Source organism: Littorina saxatilis, linkage group LG9, assembly GCF_037325665.1.
Source record: "Littorina saxatilis isolate snail1 linkage group LG9, US_GU_Lsax_2.0, whole genome shotgun sequence".
Taxonomy (NCBI): domain Eukaryota; kingdom Metazoa; phylum Mollusca; class Gastropoda; order Littorinimorpha; family Littorinidae; genus Littorina; species Littorina saxatilis.
Genome location: NC_090253.1, coordinates 66,842,946 through 66,866,655, shown reverse-complemented (window position 1 = coordinate 66,866,655; position 23,710 = coordinate 66,842,946). Strand labels below are relative to the sequence as shown.

Below are 23,710 nucleotides of genomic sequence, written 5' to 3'. Positions count from 1 at the left end.
GAGTGTATCACCGTATCACGTGTATTGGAGTGTATCACCGTATCACGTGTATTGGAGTGTATCACCGTATCACGTGTATTGGAGTGTATCACCGTATCACGTGTATTGGAGTGTATCACCGTATCACGTGTATTGGAGTGTATCACCGTATCACGTGTATTGGAGTGTATCACCGTATCACGTGTATTGGAGTGTATCACCGTATCACGTGTATTGGAGTGTATCACCGTATCACGTGTATTGGAGTGTATCACCGTATCACGTGTATTGGAGTGTATCACCGTATCACGTGTATTGGAGTGTATCACCGTATCACGTGTATTGGAGTGTATCACCGTATCACGTGTATTGGAGTGTATCACCGTACCACGTGTATTGAAGTGTATCACCGTATCACGTGTATTGGAGTGTATCACCGTATCACGTGTATTGGAGTGTATCACCGTATCACGTGTATTGGAGTGTATCACCGTATCACGTGTATTGAAGTGTATCACCGTATCACGTGTATTGGAGTGTATCACCGTATCACGTGTATTGGAGTGTATCACCGTATCACGTGTATTGGAGTGTATCACCGTATCACGTGTATTGGAGTGTATCACCGTATCACGTGTATTGAAGTGTATCACCGTATCACGTGTATTGGAGTGTATCACCGTACCACGTGTATTGGAGTGTATCACCGTACCACGTGTATTGAAGTGTATCACCGTATCACGTGTATTGGAGTGTATCACCGTATCACGTGTATTGGAGTGTATCACCGTACCACGTGTATTGGAGTGTATCACCGTATCACGTGTATTGGAGTGTATCACCGTATCACGTGTATTGGAGTGTATCACCGTATCACGTGTATTGGAGTGTATCACCGTATCACGTGTATTGGAGTGTATCACCGTATCACGTGTATTGGAGTGTATCACCGTATCACGTGTATTGGAGTGTATCACCGTATCACGTGTATTGGAGTGTATCACCGTATCACGTGTATTGGAGTGTATCACCGTATCACGTGTATTGAAGTGTATCACCGTATCACGTGTATTGGAGTGTATCACCGTATCACGTGACGTGTGTGTAAAGCCGAGCGGTGGTAGCTTCACGGAAATATTAACTGCCTGTGTCTAAGATGTTACTGTGCATGCAGTTTTAAAAGACATTTGTCAGGACAGCATTCAAACCACACGCACCAGACGAACAGACACGAACAAAATGCAAAATCAACACTGAAGAATAATATGATTTCAAATTGTATTCAGACCAAAACAGTCAAAAAACCATACGTGAGTTCTTCCATAGAAAATATATCTATAAAAAATCTAGGTTGGCTTTACTACAGCTTAAATACTATACCAACAAATAAAATCTGTCTTTAAACTGCTGACGTGGCTTCCTCCCACGTCACCCTAGCAGGACCAATGACAATCTCGCTCTGGCATCTATACAAGAAACACTTAACAAGGGTAAAAGGAGAAACAGAATCCGTTAGTCGCCTCTTACGACATGCTGGGGAGCATCGGGTAAATTCTTCCCCCAAACCCGCGGGGGGGTAAATAAAGGTCACGTTATCGCAACCTCTGTCTTGGCGTCTCATTTAATGCTTCCTGGCCTATTTTCCCCTTCCACTCCACCCTATCACATTCACAAAAGCACTAATCAAAAATTTGCTCCAGGGGCTTGCAACATAGTACAATATATGGCCTTACTGGGAGAATGCAAGTTTCCAGTACAAAGGACTTAACATTTATTACATACTGCTTGACTAAAATCTTTACAAACATTGACTACACGCCTCATTAGCTAACAGGGATGCACTTCTTCTGGCCATGTCGACACGCCTCAGTTCTATCCTTGGCACAAAGGGTCAAAAATCCAAAAAATAAGCCCTTAAAAAAATAAGGCCTTATTTTTGAAAATATGCCCATATTTTTGAAAATAAGGCCTTATTTTCTAAAATAAGCCCTTAAATATTTACAGCCATAAGGAAATAAGGGCATAATGAAATAAGGCCTTATTTCTGTTAAGGCCTTACTGAAATAAGGCCTTATTTCTGTTATGACCTTTAAAAAATATGGGCATAAAAAATAAGGGCATACAAAAATAAGCCCTTAAAAAAAATATGCCCTTATTTTTCTGCGCATCGCTACTGCGCATTCTTTCTTTCTTTATTTGGTGTTTAACGTCGTTTTCAACCACGAAGGCTACTGCGCATCCGGACATTCGAAAGCGATCAAGATGTTACACTGATATAAATGAAACAGTCATTTCATGTAAACAATGCTTACCTTGAGCATACACCTCATCGGAAACCCCAATTCTCTCGCAATTTCCAAATTCAGCACAAATTCTTCTCAAAAGTTCATCACGATCACTGAACCCATTCGCCATGTATGTTATGAGATCACTGAACCCATTCGCCATGTCTGTTATGAGATCACTGAACCAATCGCCATGTATGTTATGAGATCTCTGCGCATGTGCGGTGCAGCCGACTTCTATTCAGCTTCATGATTGGTTAAAAAAATAAGGCCTAGAAATAAGGCCTTATTTTTAAATAAGGGCTTATTTTTTTATGCCCATATTTTGTTAAGGGCTTACAGATTTAAGGCCTTAATCATGGAAAATAAGGCCTTATTTTAGAAATAAAGGCTTATTTTCAAAAATATGGGCATATTTTCAAAAATAAGGCCTTATTTTTTTAAGGGCTTATTTTTTGGATTTTTGACCCTTTGTGCCAAGGATACAGTTCACTGTCTTCAGATGATTTTTCAGCACGCAGACGGGCCGTCTTTGGGTGGTCCCGCTTCTGCACTCTGTGTTGTCAGTTGTCTCTTCAGCGGGTTGAATGGCTCAGCTAGTAGTCTTTGTGAGGTGCATCCTCCCCCTTTGTTTTCAGTTGTCTCTTCAGCGGGTTGAATGGCTCAGCTAGCAGTCTTTGTGAGGTGCATCCTCTCCCTATGTTTTCAGTTGTCTCTTCAGCGGGTTGAATGGCTCAGCTAGCAGTCTTTGTGAGGTGCATCCTCCCCCTTTGTTTTCAGTTGTCTCTTCAGCGGGTTGAATGGCTCAGCTAGTAGTCTTTGTGAGGTGCATCCTCCCCCTTTGTTTTCAGTTGTCTCTTCAGCGGGTTGAATGGCTCAGCTAGTAGTCTTTGTGAGGTGCATCCTCCCCCTTTGTTTTCAGTTGTCTCTTCAGCGGGTTGAATGGCTCAGCTAGTAGTCTTTGTGAGGTGCATCCTCTCCCTATGTTTTCAGTTGTCTCTTCAGCGGATTGAATGGCTTGTTGATTTGTTTGGTTGCTCCGTATGCGCTCCGTATATTCAGGCGTTTCGTCAGCATGTTGAACAGCTCTTTGTTGTCTTTGCACGGTCCTTCTGCGCTCTTTGTCTTCGGGTGTCTCTTGAGCGCGTTCAACAGCTCTTTGTTGTTTTCGTATAGTCCTTCTGCGCTCCGTTTTTTCAGCTGTCTCTTGAGCGCGTCGAATAGCCTTTCATTGTTTTTCTATAGTCCTTCTGCGCTCCATTTCTTCAGGTGTCTCTTGAGCGCGTTGAACAGCTCTTTGTTGTCTCTGTATAGTCCTTCTGCGCTCTGTTTCTTCGGGTGTCTCTTGAGCGCGTTGAATAGCCATTCGTTGTTTTTGTATTGTCAGTCTGCGCTCTGTTTCTTCAGGTGTCTCTTGAGCGCGTTGAATAGCAGTTCGTTGTTTTTGTATAGTCCTTCTGCGCTCTGTTTCTTCAGGTGTTTCTTGAGCGCGTTGAATAGCTCTTTTTTGTCTTTCTATAGTCAGTCTGCGCTCTGTTTCTTCGGGTGTCTCTTGTGCGCGGTGAATAGCCGTTCGTTGTTTTTGTATAGTCAGTCTGCGCTCTGTTTCTTCAGGTGTCTCATGAGCGCGTTGAATAGCCGTTCGTTGTTTTTTTATAGTCAGTCTGCGCTCTGTTTCTTCGGGTGTCTCTTTAGCGCGGTGAATAGCCGTTCGTTGTTTTTGTATAGTCAGTCTGCGCTCTGTTTGTTCGGGTGTCTCTTGAGCGCGTTGAATAGCCGTTCGTTGTCTTTTTATAGTCAGTCTGCGCTCTGTTTCTTCGGGTGTCTCTTGAGCGCGGTGAATAGCCGTTCGTTGTTTTTGTATAGTCAGTCTGCGCTCTGTTTCTTCGGGTGTCTCTTGAGCGCGTTGAATAGCAGTTTGTTGTCTTTGTATAGTCCTTCCGCGCTCCGTTTCTTCCGGTGTCTTCTTAGCACGTTGAATGGCTGTAGCTAATCTCTGGATGTCCTTTCTATACTCTGTATCGTCAGGCGTCTCTTTAGCTCGCTGACGGGCTCTTTGTCTTCGCTGGTTGGCAAGTTTTCTCCTTTTCTGGCTAGGTGTCTCAGCGTTCAGCGGGGCATTTCCCTGAGCTTGTTGCTGTCTTTGCCTGCTTAGTCTGAGCTCTCTGTTTTCCGGTGTCTCTAGGGCTTGTCTTGCTGCCTTTTGTTCCTGATTCCGTGTATTCCTCTCCGCCGCCAGTGCTCTTGCCTTTCGTTCCTGATTTCGTGTATTCCTCTCCGCCGCCAGTGCTCTTGCATTTTGTTTCCGTTTCCTCTGTCCTCCGCGTTGCGACGCTTTGACGTTGTCCACCTGATCCTCGACATGTGACACTGCTGTCAGCATCTGGCAGTAGAGAGGAATGTTTGACGTTGTCACTTCCTGGGCTGGACAGATAAAGAGAAAGGAACATCCGATTAAATCCCGCTCCTGTAAACCATCAGTTACTGACCACACCCCCCCCCCCCCCCCCCCCACTTGTCATACATGCCACACATCTCTTTGCTTGACGAACAATTATATATCTACAAATGAAAAAAATCTGTTCTCATCAACACTTCTTCTTCTTCTTCTTCGTTCATGGGCTGGAACTCCCACGATCTTTTCTTTCTTTATTTGGTGTTTAACGCCGTTTTCAACCACGAAGGTTATGATCACTCATGTTTTTGCACGAGTGGATTTGTACACTTAGTCACCAAAGATGAAAATATTCCCGGTCATTTCTTTGTCCTTCTATCTGTCCCTGTTTAATTATCTCCCCCTGTCTCAAGTTGTGTCTCCCGCTAGGATTATTGTGTGTTGTAGCTAATTGTAGGTGTGTATGGAGGCTGGTTTCTGATTGGTTGACTGTTTGAATGAGTGCGCGCGCGCGAGTCAGAATGATAGCGTGGGCTTGATGAGTACCCGGTGTGATTTCGAAGTGTTAGGACGTGTCAGTGACTGAGTGTTCGTATCTTGGATTGTGATGTTCCAGTTGTAGTTGAACGATGTTTGTGTTTCTGTTATAATCTTCTTCTTCTTCTTCAGCGTTCGACGATGGCTGTGTCTAGATTCTTTGGCCCGTGATGTTGACGAAGTGGGCTGTTCTGTTATAATCAAGGCAAGGAGTGTAGTTTGGGTCATTATAACCGTATTTTGGCCAAGGATTGATTCGAGGATTGTTAAAGGGACTGTGTGTGTGCGAGAAACGTTTTAGAGTTGGTTTTACATCAGCGAAGTAACTTTCGACCGGGATCGTGTTTCAAGTTCCGACGAGTTGTGTGCGGCTGTATATTGAGGAAAGAACTGTAAGTAAATATTGTTTCTTCGGTATTACCGTAAAGTACCGAGTATAAGCCCATGACATTGTAAACGCCCATCCCCCACCTTGGAGCAAAATCCATGCAAAAGGTGAAGTACCGAGTTAACGCCCACCTCCCACTTTTGCATGGCTAAAAAAAACAAAAAACAACGAAAAATCGAGAACAGGGAGAGAAAAAAGGAATGCCGAAAAATGTCGTGTCAGAGTTGCTTCCCCTTGCTTTTGGCGCTTGTTTCCAAGAAAATGCCGAAGCGAAAATCTTACACAGTAGAACTCAAGTTGACTGCTCTGGAGCACCTTAACAAACACGGGAATGTCAGTGCCACGGCCGAAGAGTTTGGTGTGGACAGAAATGTGGCGAGCTAACACAGATGTCCTTCTGCAGCATGAAACTGGCAGAGAAACGCGAAAGTTGAAACTGCACCCTGGTCGGACTGTGAAGTCGGAGGAGTTGGAGGTGATACTTTTTGAGTTTCTACAAGAAGAAAGAAGCAAAGGGCGAGTTGTTAGAAATAAAGACTTGCAGAGAAAAGCTCGACAGATAGGGGCGGGTCTGAAACTTCAAGACTTTGATGCGTCAAACATGTGGCTACAAAGGTGGAAAAAACGGCACCATGTATCCATTCGCCTCTGTACGTCCAGTTACCAGAAGGTGCCGGCAGATTTTGGTGATTTCAGCTTTTTCAAGTTTCATGTTTTTGAATAAAAGCCGTTTTTGTTGAATAGACATGCTTTCAATGTGTTCATTTACGAGTGATCATGGTGTGTAAGCCTTACGTATGTCTGTCTGCGAGTTTAACAATTTTATAACACACAAAATATCTTCATGTTGCTTCACATTTGCTTTAGTTTGAACAAACATAACACTTTTCATCCCAGATGGTATCATTATATGAATCATGTCTCCATTGCAATGAAAAATGTGTTCGTGCATAGGGTCCAGTACCGAGTATAAGCCCACCCCCCACTTTTGTCCGAAATTCGTGCAGGTGGGCTTATACTCGGTACTTTACGGTATTGTATTTGCCATGTTTGATCAGTTCTATGGTGCGTTCTGAGCGTATGATTGATGCTTTGGCGTGTATGTATGTATGTGTCTCAGCCATTTTGTTTCCCGCGATATCTGAGTGTCTTTGTTCACGACGTAGCGTGCCTTGTGACGTCAAAGGTAGAGTAACCTCCCCTTAGTAACTTGTAGAATTATGGGTCCTGAACCTATCGGCCCTCGTCAGTCACGGTTCAATGCTTGCAGGCGTGACGTGTCCTCAGCGATCTATTGTGTAGTAAGGGATAATAGGTCCTGTCTCCCCATCGCTCCCCCCCCCCCCCCCCCTCTCTGTTCTCTTGATAGTGTAGGTTTGTTGTGGAATGTTTGTATGGTTAGGATGCATTGGTATGAATGATGCGTTTAAACTTGTTATGCTGTTATGCTATGTATTTATAATATGTTTTCTTTTCTTTTCATGTGTCAACAGACGCTGCCTTCTGGTATATATTAAAATAAAAGTCACGTTACTACAACCCCTGACTTGGCGTCTCTATGTGAACGTAATTCCCACCCCATCACATACGTGTTTGACTGTTTTTACCCCGCCATTCAGGCAGCATACGCCGATTCCGGGGGAAGCATGCTGGGTATTTTCGTGTTTCTATAACCCACCGAACTCTGACATGGATTACAGGATCTTTTCCGTGCGCACTTGGTCTTGTGCTTGCGTGTACACACGAAGGGGGATAAGGCACTAGCAGGTCTGCACATAAGTTGACCTGGGAGATCGGAAAAATCTCTACCCTTAACCCACCAGGCGGCCGCGGTCCGAATTTGAACTCACGACCTTCCAATTAGGAGGCCGATATCTTATCCACTACGCCACTGCACCCGTCATCATCAATAAAAAAGACAGCAACAGATTAGAAGGTACCGAGCCGGATGTAAGTGATGCAAGGTGGGTGTGTGTATGTTGGGCACATGGTCTGGCTGACGGGCCAGTGTTTAGGATCCCCTCTCTAGCAAATCAGGAGTGCTTTGTGCATGCTTTTCACGCCTGTTAACATCCGTTTTTCTCCATTCCTCAATGATGTTCTGGCCAGTAAGTCAAGTGACAGTTTTAAGACGAGTTAAAATGAATGTATTAAAATGAAACGATGAGCAAGGGGCTCGTTTTTGTGTAAATCACTTTTTGTGTGTAAATCACTTTTTGTGTGTAAATCACTTTTTGTGTGTAAATCAGTTGTTTTTCTTGATTTGTGAACATCAACATGTACAGGGCTAAAAGTGCAAAAGCTGGAAACAAGTCAGTTAAACAGAAAATAGTACTGATCGTCCTGAACAACTTTTCTTCAAAAGCCCACCATAAAAATTGCTTTGATTTGTTTAAAAAAGATAAAACAAACATTCACCACCTGCCCCTCAGCTAGACCACACAGTGGAACGTTCACCACCTGCCCCTCAGCTAGACTACACAGTGGAACGTTCACCACCTGCCCCTCAGCTAGACCACACAGTGGAACGTTCACCACCTGCCCCTCAGCTAGACTACACAGTGGAACGTTCACCACCTGCCCCTCAGCTAGACCACACAGTGGAACGTTCACCACCTGCCCCTCAGCTAGACCACACAGTGGAACGTTCACCACCTGCCCCTCAGCTAGACTACACAGTGGAACGTTCACCACCTGCCCCTCAGCTAGACCACACAGTGGAACGTTCACCACCTGCCCCTCAGCTAGACCACACAGTGGAACGTTCACCACCTGCCCCTCAGCTAGACTACACAGTGGAACGTTCACCACCTGCCCCTCAGCTAGACTACCCAGTGGAACGTTCACCACCTGCCCCTCAGCTAGACTACCCAGTGGAACGTTCACCACCTGCCCCTCAGCTAGACTACACAGTGGAACGTTCACCACCTGCCCCTCAGCTAGACCACACAGTGGAACGTTCACCACCTGCCCCTCAGCTAGACTACCCAGTGGAACGTTCACCACCTGCCCCTCAGCTAGACCACACAGTGGAACGTTCACCACCTGCCCCTCAGCTAGACCACACAGTGGAACGTTCACCACCTGCCCCTCAGCTAGACTACCCAGTGGAACGTTCACCACCTGCCCCTCAGCTAGACCACACAGTGGAACGTTCACCACCTGCCCCTCAGCTAGACTACCCAGTGGAACGTTCACCACCTGCCCCTCAGCTAGACCACACAGTGGAACGTTCACCACCTGCCCCATAGCTAGACCACACAGTGGAACGTTCACCACCTGCCCCTCAGCTAGACTACACAGTGGAACGTTCACCACCTGCCCCTCAGCTAGACCACACAGTGGAACGTTCACCACCTGCCCCTCAGCTAGACTACACAGTGGAACGTTCACCACCTGCCCCTCAGCTAGACCACACAGTGGAACGTTCACCACCTGCCCCTCAGCTAGACTACACAGTGGAACGTTCACCACCTGCCCCTCAGCTAGACCACACAGTGGAACGTTCACCACCTGCCCCTCAGCTAGACCACACAGTGGAACGTTCACCACCTGCCCCTCAGCTAGACTACACAGTGGAACGTTCACCACCTGCCCCTCAGCTAGACCACACAGTGGAACGTTCACCACCTGCCCCTCAGCTAGACTACCCAGTGGAACGTTCACCACCTGCCCCTCAGCTAGACCACACAGTGGAACGTTCACCACCTGCCCCTCAGCTAGACTACCCAGTGGAACGTTCACCACCTGCCCCTCAGCTAGACCACACAGTGGAACGTTCACCACCTGCCCCTCAGCTAGACCACACAGTGGAACGTTCACCACCTGCCCCTCAGCTAGACCACACAGTGGAACGTTCACCACCTGCCCCTCAGCTAGACCACACAGTGGAACGTTCACCACCTGCCCCTCAGCTAGACTACACAGTGGAACGTTCACCACCTGCCCCTCAGCTAGACTACACAGTGGAACATTCACCACCTGCCCCTCAGCTAGACTACACAGTGGAACATTCACCACCTGCCCCTCAGCTAGACCACACAGTGGAACGTTCACCACCTGCCCCTCAGCTAGACTACCCAGTGGAACGTTCACCACCTGCCCCTCAGCTAGACCACACAGTGGAACATTCACCACCTGCCCCTCAGCTAGACCACACAGTGGAACGTTCACCACCTGCCCCTCAGCTAGACCACACAGTGGAACATTCACCACCTGCCCCTCAGCTAGACTACACAGTGGAACGTTCACCACCTGCCCCTCAGCTAGACCACACAGTGGAACGTTCACCACCTGCCCCTCAGCTAGACTACACAGTGGAACGTTCACCACCTGCCCCTCAGCTAGACTACCCAGTGGAACGTTCACCACCTGCCCCTCAGCTAGACTACACAGTGGAACGTTCACCACCTGCCCCTCAGCTAGACTACACAGTGGAACGTTCACCACCTGCCCCTCAGCTAGACTACACAGTGGAACGTTCACCACCTGCCCCTCAGCTAGACTACACAGTGGAACGTTCACCACCTGCCCCTCAGCTAGACTACACAGTGGAACGTTCACCACCTGCCCCTCAGCTAGACTACACAGTGGAACGTTCACCACCTGCCCCTCAGCTAGACTACACAGTGGAACGTTCACCACCTGCCCCTCAGCTAGACTACCCAGTGGAACGTTCACCACCTGCCCCTCAGCTAGACCACACAGTGGAACGTTCACCACCTGCCCCTCAGCTAGACTACACAGTGGAACGTTCACCACCTGCCCCTCAGCTAGACTACACAGTGGAACGTTCACCACCTGCCCCTCAGCTAGACTACACAGTGGAACGTTCACCACCTGCCCCTCAGCTAGACTACACAGTGGAACGTTCACCACCTGCCCCTCAGCTAGACCACACAGTGGAACGTTCACCACCTGCCCCTCAGCTAGACCACACAGTGGAACGTTCACCACCTGCCCCTCAGCTAGACTACACAGTGGAACGTTCACCACCTGCCCCTCAGCTAGACTACACAGTGGAACGTTCACCACCTGCCCCTCAGCTAGACTACACAGTGGAACGTTCACCACCTGCCCCTCAGCTAGACCACACAGTGGAACGTTCACCACCTGCCCCTCAGCTAGACCACACAGTGGAACGTTCACCACCTGCCCCTCAGCTATACTACACAGTGGAACGTTCACCACCTGCCCCTCAGCTAGACTACACAGTGGAACGTTCACCACCTGCCCCTCAGCTAGACCACACAGTGGAACGTTCACCACCTGCCCCTCAGCTAGACTACACAGTGGAACGTTCACCACCTGCCCCTCAGCTAGACTACACAGTGGAACGTTCACCACCTGCCCCTCAGCTAGACCACACAGTGGAACGTTCACCACCTGCCCCTCAGCTAGACCACACAGTGGAACGTTCACCACCTGCCCCTCAGCTAGACCACACAGTGGAACGTTCACCACCTGCCCCTCAGCTAGACTACCCAGTGGAACGTTCACCACCTGCCCCTCAGCTAGACCACACAGTGGAACGTTCACCACCTGCCCCTCAGCTAGACCACACAGTGGAACGTTCACCACCTGCCCCTCAGCTAGACCACACAGTGGAACGTTCACCACCTGCCCCTCAGCTAGACCACACAGTGGAACGTTCACCACCTGCCCCTCAGCTAGACCACACAGTGGAACGTTCACCACCTGCCCCTCAGCTAGACCACACAGTGGAACGTTCACCACCTGCCCCTCAGCTAGACCACACAGTGGAACGTTCACCACCTGCCCCTCAGCTAGACCACACAGTGGAACGTTCACCACCTGCCCCTCAGCTAGACCACACAGTGGAACGTTCACCACCTGCCCCTCAGCTAGACCACACAGTGGAACGTTCACCACCTGCCCCTCAGCTAGACCACACAGTGGAACGTTCACCACCTGCCCCTCAGCTAGACCACACAGTGGAACGTTCACCACCTGCCCCTCAGCTAGACCACACAGTGGAACGTTCACCACCTGCCCCTCAGCTAGACCACACAGTGGAACGTTCACCACCTGCCCCTCAGCTAGACCACACAGTGGAACCCCCTGTTAAGACATAAGACTCCCTCCCTTATAAGACCCTGTTTTCTCAGACTTTCTGTTCATAACCTGTGTAAAGTTACCCCCAGTTTAAGACCCTGTTTTCTCAGACTTTCTGTTCATAACCTGTGTAAAGTTACCCCCAGTTTAAGACCCTGTTTTCTCAGACTTTCTGTTCATAACCTGTGTAAAGTTACCCCCAGTTTAAGACCCTGTTTTCTCAGACTTTCTGTTCATAACCTGTGCAAAGTTACCCCCAGTTTAAGACCCTGTTTTCTCAGACTTTCTGTTCATAACCTGTGTAAAGTTACCCCCAGTTTAAGACCCTGTTTTCTCAGACTTTCTGTTCATAACCTGTGTAAAGTTACCCCCAGTTTAAGACCCTGTTTTCTCAGACTTTCTGTTCATAACCTGTGTAAAGTTACCCCCAGTTTAAGACCCTGTTTTCTCAGACTTTCTGTTCATAACCTGTGTAAAGTTACCCCCAGTTTAAGACCTTGTTTTCTCACTTTCTGTTCATAACCTGTGTAAAGTTACCCCCAGTTTAAGACCCTGTTTTCTCAGACTTTCTGTTCATAACCTGTGTAAAGTTACCCCCAGTTTAAGACCCTGTTTTCTCAGACTTTCTGTTCATAACCTGTGTAAAGTTACCCCCAGTTTAAGACCTTGTTTTCTCACTTTCTGTTCATAACCTGTGTAAAGTTACCCCCAGTTTAAGACTCTGTTTTCTCAGACTTTCTGTTCATAACCTGTGTAAAGTTACCCCCAGTTTAAGACCCTGTTTTCTCAGACTTTCTGTTCATAACCTGCGTAAAGTTACCCCCAGTTTAAGACTCTGTTTTCTCAGACTTTCTGTTCATAACCTGCGTAAAGTTACCCCCAGTTTAAGACTCCCTCCTTTTTCAGACCTGATTTTCTCAGATTGTAGGTGGTGTTATAAGGGGGGTCCACTGTACCTGCATTGCGCGGACAGTCAATCATCAGATTGTTGGTGGTGTTATAAGGGGGGTCAACTGTACCTGCATTGGGCGGACAGTCAATCATCAGATTGTTGGTGTTATAAGGGGGGTCAACTGTACCCGCATTGGGCGGACAGTCAATCATCAGATTGTTGGTGTTATAAGGGACAGTCAATAATCAGATTGTTGGTGTTATAAGGGACAGTCAATCATCAGATTGTTGGTGTTATAAGGGACAGTCAATCATCAGATTGTTGGTGTTATAAGGGACAGTCAATCATCAGATTGTTGGTGTTATAAGGGACAGTCAATCATCAGATTGGTGGTGTTATAAGGGACAGTCAATCATCAGATTGTTGGTGTTATAAGGGACAGTCAATCATCAGATTGTTGGTGTTATAAGGGACAGTCAATCATCAGATTGTTGGTGGTGTTATAAGGGACAGTCAATCATCAGATTGTTGGTGTTATAAGGGACAGTCAATCATCAGATTGGTGGTGTTATAAGGGGGGTCCACTGTACCTGCATTGGGCGGACAGTCAATCATCAGATTGTTGGTGTTATAAGGGGGGCCACTGTACCTGCATTGGGCGGACAGTCAATCATCAGATTGTTGGTGTTATAAGGGGGGTCAACTGTACCTGCATTGGGCGGACAGTCAATCATCAGATTGTTGGTGGTGTTATAAGGGGGGTCCACTGTACCTGCATTGGGCGGACAGTCAATCATCAGATTGTTGGTGGTGTTATAAGGGGGGTCCACTGTACCTGCATTGGGCGGACGGTCAATCATCAGATTGTTGGTGGTGTTATAAGGGGGGTCCACTGTACCTGCATTGGGCGGACAGTCAATCATCAGATTGTTGGTGGTGTTATAAGGGGGGTCCACTGTACCTGCATTGCGCGGACAGTCAATCATCAGATTGTTGGTGGTGTTATAAGGGGGGTCCACTGTACCTGCATTGCGCGGACAGTCAATCATCAGATTGTTGGTGGTGTTATAAGGGGGGTCAACTGTACCTGCATTGGGCGGACAGTCAATCATCAGATTGTTGGTGTTATAAGGGGGGTCAACTGTACCCGCATTGGGCGGACAGTCAATCATCAGATTGTTGGTGTTATAAGGGACAGTCAATCATCAGATTGTTGGTGTTATAAGGGACAGTCAATCATCAGATTGGTGGTGTTATAAGGGACAGTCAATCATCAGATTGTTGGTGGTGTTATAAGGGGGGTCCACTGTACCCGCATTGGGCGGACAGTCAATCATCAGATTGTTGGTGTTATAAGGGACAGTCAATCATCAGATTGTTGGTGGTGTTATAAGGGGGGTCAACTGTACCTGCATTGGGCGGACAGTCAATCATCAGATTGTTGGTGTTATAAGGGGGGTCAACTGTACCTGCATTGGGCGGACAGTCAATCATCAGATTGTTGGTGGTGTTATAAGGGGGGTCCACTGTACCTGCATTGGGCGGACAGTCAATCATCAGATTGTTGGTGGTGTTATAAGGGGGGTCAACTGTACCTGCATTGGGCGGACAGTCAATCATCAGATTGTTGGTGTTATAAGGGACAGTCAATCATCAGATTGTTGGTGGTGTTATAAGGGACAGTCAATCATCAGATTGTTGGTGGTGTTATAAGGGGGGCCACTGTACCTGCATTGGGCGGACAGTCAATCATCAGATTGTTGGTGGTGTTATAAGGGGAGTCCACTGTACCTGCATTGGGCGGACAGTCAATCATCAGATTGTTGGTGGTGTTATAAGGGGGGTCCACTGTACCTGCATTGGGCGGACAGTCAATCATCAGATTGTTGGTGGTGTTATAAGGGGGGTCAACTGTACCTGCATTGCGCGGACAGTCAATCATCAGATTGTTGGTGGTGTTATAAGGGACAGTCAATCATCAGATTGTTGGTGGTGTTATAAGGGACAGTCAATCATCAGATTGTTGGTGGTGTTATAAGGGGGAGTCAATCATCAGATTGTTGGTGGTGTTATAAGGGGGGTCAACTGTACCTGCATTGCGCGGACAGTCAATCATCAGATTGTTGGTGGTGTTATAAGGGGGGTCAACTGTACCTGCATTGCGCGGACAGTCAATCATCAGATTGTTGGTGGTGTTATAAGGGGGAGTCAATCATCAGATTGTTGGTGGTGTTATAAGGGGGAGTCAATCATCAGATTGTTGGTGGTGTTATAAGGGGGGTCCACTGTACCTGCATTGCGCGGACAGTCAATCATCAGATTGTTGGTGGTGTTATAAGGGGGGTCCACTGTACCTGCATTGGGCGGACAGTCAATCATCAGATTGTTGTTGGTGTTATAAGGGACAGTCAATCATCAGATTGTTGTTGGTGTTATAAGGGACAGTCAATCATCAGATTGTTGGTGGTGTTATAAGGGACAGTCAATCATCAGATTGTTGGTGGTGTTATAAGGGACAGTCAATCATCAGATTGTTGGTGGTGTTATAAGGGACAGTCAATCATCAGATTGTTGGTGGTGTTATAAGGGGGAGTCAATCATCAGATTGTTGGTGGTGTTATAAGGGGGAGTCAATCATCAGATTGTTGGTGGTGTTATAAGGGACAGTCAATCATCAGATTGTTGGTGGTGTTATAAGGGACAGTCAATCATCAGATTGTTGGTGGTGTTATAAGGGACAGTCAATCATCAGATTGTTGGTGGTGTTATAAGGGACAGTCAATCATCAGATTGTTGGTGGTGTTATAAGGGGGAGTCAATCATCAGATTGTTGGTGGTGTTATAAGGGACAGTCAATCATCAGATTGTTGGTGGTGTTATAAGGGACAGTCAATCATCAGATTGTTGGTGGTGTTATAAGGGGGGTCCACTCTACCTGCATTGGGCGGACAGTCAATCATCAGATTGTTGGTGGTGTTATAAGGGGGGCCACTGTACCTGCATTGGGCGGACAGTCAATCATCAGATTTGACAGCATCAAACTGATAACACTAACAGGTGCTGTTTGCTGCAACAACAGTGTTTGCAATGGTCAAGGCATGGGCTACCTGTCATGTAATTGTAAGGCCACATTTACTTGGCATGAAATGGATTTCAACGGTAGTGACCCCCTGACGACCGGCCAATCGCCAAACACAGACAACGAATTCGGGGACAAATCATGTCTATGGGTAATGTGCGACCACTCTGAACGCCGTTTGGTACCCTCTTTCCAGCCCCACTGTACAGCAGTTATCGTTTACAGACACCGACCACCGGTCACACATGCAGACACCGCCCACCCGTCACACATACAGACACCGACCACCCGTCACACATACAGACACCGACCACCCGTCACACATACAGACACCGACCACCCGTCACACATACAGACACCGACCACCCGTCACACATATAGACACCGACCACCCGTCACACACACAGACACCGACCACCCGTCACACATACAGACACCGACCACCCGTCACACCTACAGACACCGACCACCCGTCACACATACAGACACCGACCACCCGTCACACATACAGACACCGACCACCCGTCACACCTACAGACACCGACCACCCGACACATAAGTATGAGCCTCTTACGTTAAAGTAAAGGTCAAAAACCTCATTTTTGGTGTAAAGTATCAAACAAAAATTTGGTCAGTAGGTCGGTGACTTTTTTGTTGTGATTGATGTTTGCCTTTTCTGTAGGAGCTGTATCTTGGCTTATGTGGCTTTTCATTGGCCTAAAATATTGCGAGACCTGTCCCCTGGTTGTTGAATGTTGATTAAAAAAAATATCTTACCACAGAATGTCTAATTAGTGGCATAACTAAATACTTACCATTTACATGTGGCTCAGTCTCACACCAAAACACTGGTGGTTCTTCGGCCACATCAAATGCTATCTTCACGTCAAACAGCTCAGTCTCTGTCTTAACCACTGGCATTGACATCTCAATCTCCGTCTTTATCTCTGGCAATGGCATCTCAATCTCCGTCTTTATCTCTGGCAATGGCATCGTCTTAACCACTGGCATTGGCATCTCAACCTCTGTTTCTGGCATCCCAATCTCTGTCTTGACCACTGGCATCCCCTCTGGGTCTCCTGCCTCCATCTTGTCCAAGAAGGCTGCTAGTCACGTGTGTGTTGTGATGCACTGTGCATAACTGTCAAGAGAGCAAAGAAAATGTCACTATAAGTATAATGTCACTATAAGTATAATATCACTATAAGTATAATATCACTATAAGTATAATGTCACTATAAGTATAATATCACTATTCTGTACTGTGGTACATGTACCTCCCTTTTATGTCTTTCATAAATCTGAGAAAATCCGGTCTTACTGAAAAAAGAGGGAACCTTAAACTGGGGGTAAATTTACAGAGGTAATGAACAGAAAATCTGAGAAAACAGGGTCTTAAAAGTCTTAAATTGCCCGGTCTTAAAAAGGGAGGGAGTCTTAAACTGGGGGGTCTTAAAAAGGAGGGAGTCTTAAAAGGGAGGGAGTCTTAAAAGGGAGGGAGTCTTAAAAGGGAGGGAGTCTTAAACTGGGGGGTCTTAAAAAGGGAGTTCCACTGTATTGAGTACAGTACGCATGCCTCAAGTTCTCTGAAAAAACGTCTTTGTTACATGACACTTGAGATTGACGAAGTTCTCAAATGTCATATAGTTGTGTTCTTTTATTCTACGTGGCCCGTCTTCACAGCAGCAGACAAAAACTCGTCAACTTGAGTTCGAGGATTTATTTAGCATTCCATACATACAACTGCACATCGTAGCAGAACTCAAAGTAGAAGCCTTTTAACATACAAATCGCGCTGGCCTATATAGTAAATACTCAATCTCGAGAATATTCCAGACCGAACATGATACAACTAAAATTAGATGAATTGTCCATGGACTAGAATAGTGACATTCTCTGTGACGTACATTAAAAGTGCCGACACACTTAATCCGAGCGAACGCCACGAACCCACGACTCAAAACAACGTGGTAAACAACTTGTTTTGACAGGACTAGAAAGTTCACCTGCATTCTCGTCCAAACATAAATATTGTGTTTACAAAATATAATATCAGTAGTACTGAGTACTTTCCCACAAAGTACAAATAAGTCAACTACATGCAACACACAAAATTGAACCAAAGTTCAGCAACGGCAGTGTTTCTTAACAGTCTTAGACAGAACTCTTTGCCGCTCTGTTGTGATTACAAGGCTAGCAGGGTTGCATGGCCAAATATCACACATTTAACTCGCAAACCAGGCCAGTACCTTCAAGAAAGTCACTAGCCCGCTAACAATTCCACAAGAAAGTCACTAGCCCGCTAACAATTCCACAAGAAAGTCACTAGCCCGCTAACAATTCCACAAGAAAGTCACTAGCCCGCTAACAATTCCACAAGAAAGTCACTAGCCCGCTAACAATTCCACAAGAAAGTCACTAGCCCGCTAACAATTCCACAAGAAAGTCACTAGCCCGCTAACAATTCCACAAGAAAGTCACTAGTCCGCTAACAATTCCACAAGAAAGTCACTAGCCCGCTAACAATTCCACAAGAAAGTCACTAGCCCGCTAACAATTCCACAAGAAAGTCACTAGCCCGCTAACAATTCCACAAGAAAGTCACTAGCCCGCTAACAATTCCACAAGCCCGCTACATACAACACAAACAAATTATGAAACTGTACGAATGACTGTCAGGTATGTATACAAATGTATGTCCCAGTGGAAATGAGAATCCAGTGAGATTCCGAATCGCACTAGTGGAGATTGGAATTCCAGTTTGCACTAGGGCAAACTAGAATTCTCATCTCCACTGGATATTTGTTAGTGAAGATTGGAATTCCAGTTTGCCCCAGTGCAAACGGAATCCAGTTTCAGTGGAGATGGGAATTCCAGTTTTCACTAGGGGAAATAGGAATTGGGGGAAATAATAATACGAATATTTTATAACGCGCACATATCTCACCAACAGGCGACTCAAGACTCAATAATGTGTTCAAAGGTTTATAATTGTTGTTAAAACCATTTCATCTTGAGTCACTCATGATTTTAAGGCTTACTCATTTCCGGTATTGAAATGCAGAAATAAAAATAAATATTATTGAATTGATATAATCGAACAACACAGAGTAATTGCGCACAATAAGGTTTTATTATCAATATCATTAAATCATATCACAAAGTTAAAAGTTTATAAAAGATGAAGCATGAAAGGTAGGCCTATCTATGCTACATGCCTTCACACACACACTCCCACACATGCATGCACTCACGCACATACACAAACATGCCTTTTTTGCTTTTTTTTCATTTCACTGGAAATCCATCAACAGTTCTTGCAAAATGTGCTTTCTGGGTGACATTTTGTACAGCAGTCTATGTTTGCTTTTCGGCAATTGCACCGTTTCGTTAAACAGTTGCCCTTGCATTTGCAGATTGTTCTCGAAGAGCAAGCGACAGACTTGGTGCTCCATCCTGTAGAAGACCGTGATGCTTGTATCAGAGTTATTTCTTTTAAATTGCTTGGTTCAACACTGTTAAGTTCCAGAAACTCCACAGAGCGCATGTCCACAAGTTCAACACCATCGAACCAGTTTACAATGATTCCAGCAACGCTGAAGACTTTGTATTGTAATCTGTTTCCTGCAGTGGATCTGGATGTTATCAAATCACCAGTTGTAAAACATAGTGCTCAGGCAAAACATAGCAGGTGAAACCCAACTTCTCACCACAACCCACGACCTCTTGACCACCTTCGACCAAAGAAAACAAGTAGATGTCGCTGTGCTTGATTTCTCTAAAGCGTTCGACACTGTTTCCCACGCCCACCTTCTCCACAAACTCTCCTGTTATGGCATAAACGGCCCCCTACTCAACTGGCTCACGTCCTTCCTCACTAAGCGCTCCATGAAAGTTGTACCCGAGGGTACTTCATCCGAATTAACTACAGTAGACTCTGGCGTCCCACAGGGGACGGTGCTCGGCCCACTACTCTTCCTTGTCCATATTAACGACCTGCCAGCCTCCGTATCGTCCCACGTCCGCTTGTTCGCCGACGACTGCCTGCTCTATAGGGAAATAAACTCCTTCACGGATCACCAATCCCTGCAACAAGACCTCAGACACCTCAAAGAGTGGGCGGTTACCTGGGGCATGCGCTTCAACGCCTCTAAATGCTATATCCTCAGTATAAACAAATCCTCTGACTTCTATTACCAACTGGACAACAGCATCCTCCAAAACGTTAGATCCACACCCTACCTTGGCATTCTCCTCTCAGACGACATGAAATGGAGCCCCCACATTTCTTCTATCACTAAAAAAGCAAATTGCACCCTTGGCTTTCTCCGCCGCAACCTCCAACGCTGCCTGCCTCGTTGCCGTCAGCAGGCCTACCTCTCCCTTGTGCGTCCCCTCCTGGAGTATGGGGCGGTTGTCTGGGACCCCTACCTGAAGAAAGACATTGACTGTATCGAACGCGTACAACGCAAAGCCTCGAGGTTTATCAGAGGCGACTTCAGGTCGTCGACCCCCGGCAGCGTCACCAGACTCCTAGAGAAAACTGGACTCCAACCTCTGCAACAGCGACGTCAACAACTCCGTCTGACGTTCTTCTATAGGGTGGTTGAGGGGCTGGTACCGGCACTACCATCACACCAGTTCTTAACTGAACTCGAACTCGAAAACTTTATTACCGAGGGATGATAGCATTAGGTCCATATGGTCCTTTCTTACAGCTAGTCCCTACTATAATACACACATGAAATAAAGAACAAATATGAAGAATAAAAAAAAAATATAAAAAAACAACAATAGGGAAAGGTATACTATAACAAAATAAAAATTAAAAATTCAAAAGTGTGCTTGTTAATGGAAGCATACTATACACTTTCTCTTTTACAAATCCTCACACACACTCGCACAAACTGTACACCGACTTAGTCGTTAGAGAGGTGCTTTCGGAGCTGTCTTTTAAAAGAGGATAATGACAGACATGACTTGATATTTACAGGTAGTGAATTCCAAAGGAACGCACCAGAATAAGAAAAACTAGTTTTAAACAAATCGATGCGGGGCCTTGACAAAGCAAGGTTATTTCGAGTGTTTGAATAATATGACGGAGATGAATTGAAGAGTTGTATGAGATATGTTGGGGCGTCCTTATAGACGACTTTATACATAAATGAACATTTATTATACAAAAGCTGCTTTTTTAAGCTTAACATCCCAATACTTTTCATCTTTTCCTTTGTAGAAAGAGATGGACTGGGCAGAACTAGTTTAGCAGCTCTACGCTGGAGCGAGTTCAGCTTCTTCAAGTGAACTTCACTACACCCGTCCCATACTATGGAAGCATAATCAATATGGGGTTTTATGTGGGCATTGTAAAATAGTTTTCTTGTGTCTAGATTAATAATGCTTTGTAACTTTGACAAAAAAACTGAGCAGAAGCAAGGCCGTAAAATCAGGCCAGTGAGACACTCTGACCATCACACATCCAACATCGTCTCACAGTATTCAAGAAACAATTCTAGACCCTATTCAGTGCCCCAAGGCCGCACTGATCAGTTTAGGAACTCCTTTTTTGTGAAGACGGCACAAGACTGGAATCTACTTGAGGACAATATTGTAACCTCCAAAAGCATTGGCATCTTTAAAGCCAAGCTAGCAGCCGTTCACCACCAGTAGGCTGCCGCACTCTCCCCCGCTGCATTTAATTTTATGCCAGTCTTCTGGTACCCAGCAGCGTAACTATCAAGATCAAGATCAGGCCGCTAATGTTAATGTTAAATCATGACTCAAATGAGTAAAACATTTCCTTCGCTTTCACAACTGTAAACATGTACTTACCCGTTTGTGTCTATTTTGCAAATATGCATGGTGTACGTTTATAGAGCCATAGTAGTCACGTTTTAGGTTGAATTCAACTGCTTGTTTACGCCTTGGTCGGTGTACTTTACACATGAAATTTTCACGTAGCAGAAAAACGAGGCCTTGCCAATGGCAATGTTAGCCGGAGTGACTCCCCTTAAATGACCGGGAGTGGCTCGGGAACCGACTAGTCGGTTACAGAGCCCCCAGGCTCGGGAACCGACAGTCCTTTGTAGCTCTCCGAGCCTGGGAGCTCCGCAACCGACTCGTGGGTTCTCCAGCCACGGCCTAAAATGACTTTTCATCAGAAACTTTTATAATGAAGAGCAATGCATTGATAAAGAACATTTTAATCTTGAACTTTAGCGTTGTAAATTCCAAGTTCAGTACACAGTACAACTATTGCATTTCATCAGGTAGATAGAGAATACTACATGGCTTGCTGTGTCGTATCAAATTTACACCAACTGCTTTTTACGTAGAGGGGGGAATCGAGACGAGGGTCGTGGTGTATGTGCGTGTGTGTGTGTGTGTGTGTGTGTCTGTCTGTCTGTCTGTCTGTCTGTGTGTGTGTGTGTGTGTAGAGCGATTCAGAGTAAACTACTGGACCGATCTTTATGAAATTTTACATGAGAGTTCCTGGGTATGATATCCCCAGACGGTTTTTTTCATTTTTTTGATAAATGTATTTAATGACGTCATATCCGGCTTTTTGTAAAAGTTGAAGCGGCACGGTCACACCCTTATTTTTCAATCAAATTGATTGAAATTTTGGCCAAGCAATCTTCGACAAAGGCCGGACTTTGGTATTGCATTTCAGCTTGGAGGCTTACAAATTAATTAATGACTTTGGTCATTAAAAATCTGAAAATTGTAATTAAAATTATTTTTTTTATAAAACGATCCAAACTTACGTTCATCTTATTCTTTATCATTTTCTGATTCCAAAAACATATACATATGTTATATTTAGATTAAAAACAAGCTCTGAAAATTAAAAATATAAAAATTATGATTAAAATAAAATTTTCGTAATCAATTTAAAAACACTTTCATCTGATTCCTTGTCGGTTCCTGATTCCAAAAACATATAGATATGATATGTTTGGATTAAAAACACGCTCAAAAAGTTAAAACGAAGAGAGGTACAGAAAAGCGTGCTATCCTTCTCAGCGCAACTACTACCCCGCTCTTCTTGTCAATTTCACTGCCTTTGCCACGAACGGTTGCCGGACTGACGATGCTACGAGTATACGATCTTGCTGAAAAATTGCATTGCGTTCAGTTTCATTCTGTGAGTTCGACAGCTTGACTAAATGTTGTATTTTCGCCTTACGCGACTTGTTTAAATAATTCCGCTTACCGCAGTAGGCCTAAACCTGCAGCATAAACGACTCAATGATATGTAGCTGGATCCGGTGTGACGCCGTCATCTTGGCCCTGCCGTCACATTACCCCCTCGATTTATACTCGAGACTGAAATGTTGTTCCTGGTAAAATTAATTTAGTGAAATTATTTAAAGACAAAAAGCATGTCAGTTTCTTGCATGTGAAGAAAATTGGTGGTGAAATGTAATAGATTTGACCCCAATAATAGATTTGACCCCAATAATCGATTTCTTCGAAAACGTGTACCGAGTCCCTTGAATGAGAAGGGAAACATTTCAGGATGAATCAAATTTCTAAGTTAAATAAAAAAGATTGGTTGGACAAATTTGGCACGATGAATGTAAGGTACCCAGTCGCTCATCAGTACTATCGAAGGGTGTTTTTTTGTTCAGTGTGGGCTGAGATTATATAAGATCAACGAGGCCGAGAATCGTAATATGACGGCAGGCAATAGGAACGCGAGATTTTGTTTTTATTTTTGTTTTTATCACAGTCAGTGTTACCAATTTGCCGTGGAAAGGACTGAAGGGAAAACTCATCGCACTGGAAAAGGCTGACTCGAACCAAGTCACTGAGGCCAAACCGACTCAGTCAGTGACTGAATTGACCCTGTAACTGATTAACCCTGTAACTGATTAACCCTGTAACTGATTAACCCTGTAACTGATTAACTCTGTTACTGATTAACCCTGTAACTGAAGTTAACTCTGTAACTGATTAACCATGTAACTGATTAACTCTGTAACTGATTAACTCTGTAACCGATTAACCCTGTAACTGATTAACCCTGTAACTGATTAACTCTGTAACCGATTAACTCTGTAACTGATTAACCCTC

General features: G+C 45.5%; 1 protein-coding gene across 1 annotated transcript; it reads right to left on the bottom strand.

Annotated features, from left to right (window-relative positions):
* Nucleotides 1-1,240: 1,240 nt before the first annotated feature.
* LOC138976890 (trichohyalin-like) lies at nucleotides 1,241-21,731 on the bottom strand. Its single transcript, XM_070349785.1, has 3 exons — nucleotides 21,463-21,731; nucleotides 16,446-16,771; nucleotides 1,241-4,688 (listed from the first exon to the last, which is right to left on the bottom strand). Exons 2-3 carry the CDS (start codon nucleotides 16,717-16,719, stop codon nucleotides 3,493-3,495), a joined length of 1,470 nt encoding a protein of 489 aa, XP_070205886.1. The 5' UTR covers nucleotides 16,720-16,771; nucleotides 21,463-21,731; the 3' UTR covers nucleotides 1,241-3,492.
* Between the last annotated feature and the right edge of the window lie 1,979 nt (nucleotides 21,732-23,710).

Coding starts and splice junctions, on each gene's coding strand:
- LOC138976890 (XM_070349785.1), bottom strand. CDS start 16,719: ATGGAGGCAGGAGACCCAGAGGGGATGCCAGTGGTCAAGACAGAGATT. Junction 4,689..16,445: donor GACTGAGCCACATGTAAATG/GTAAGTATTTAG, acceptor TTATCTGTCCAG/CCCAGGAAGTGACAACGTCA.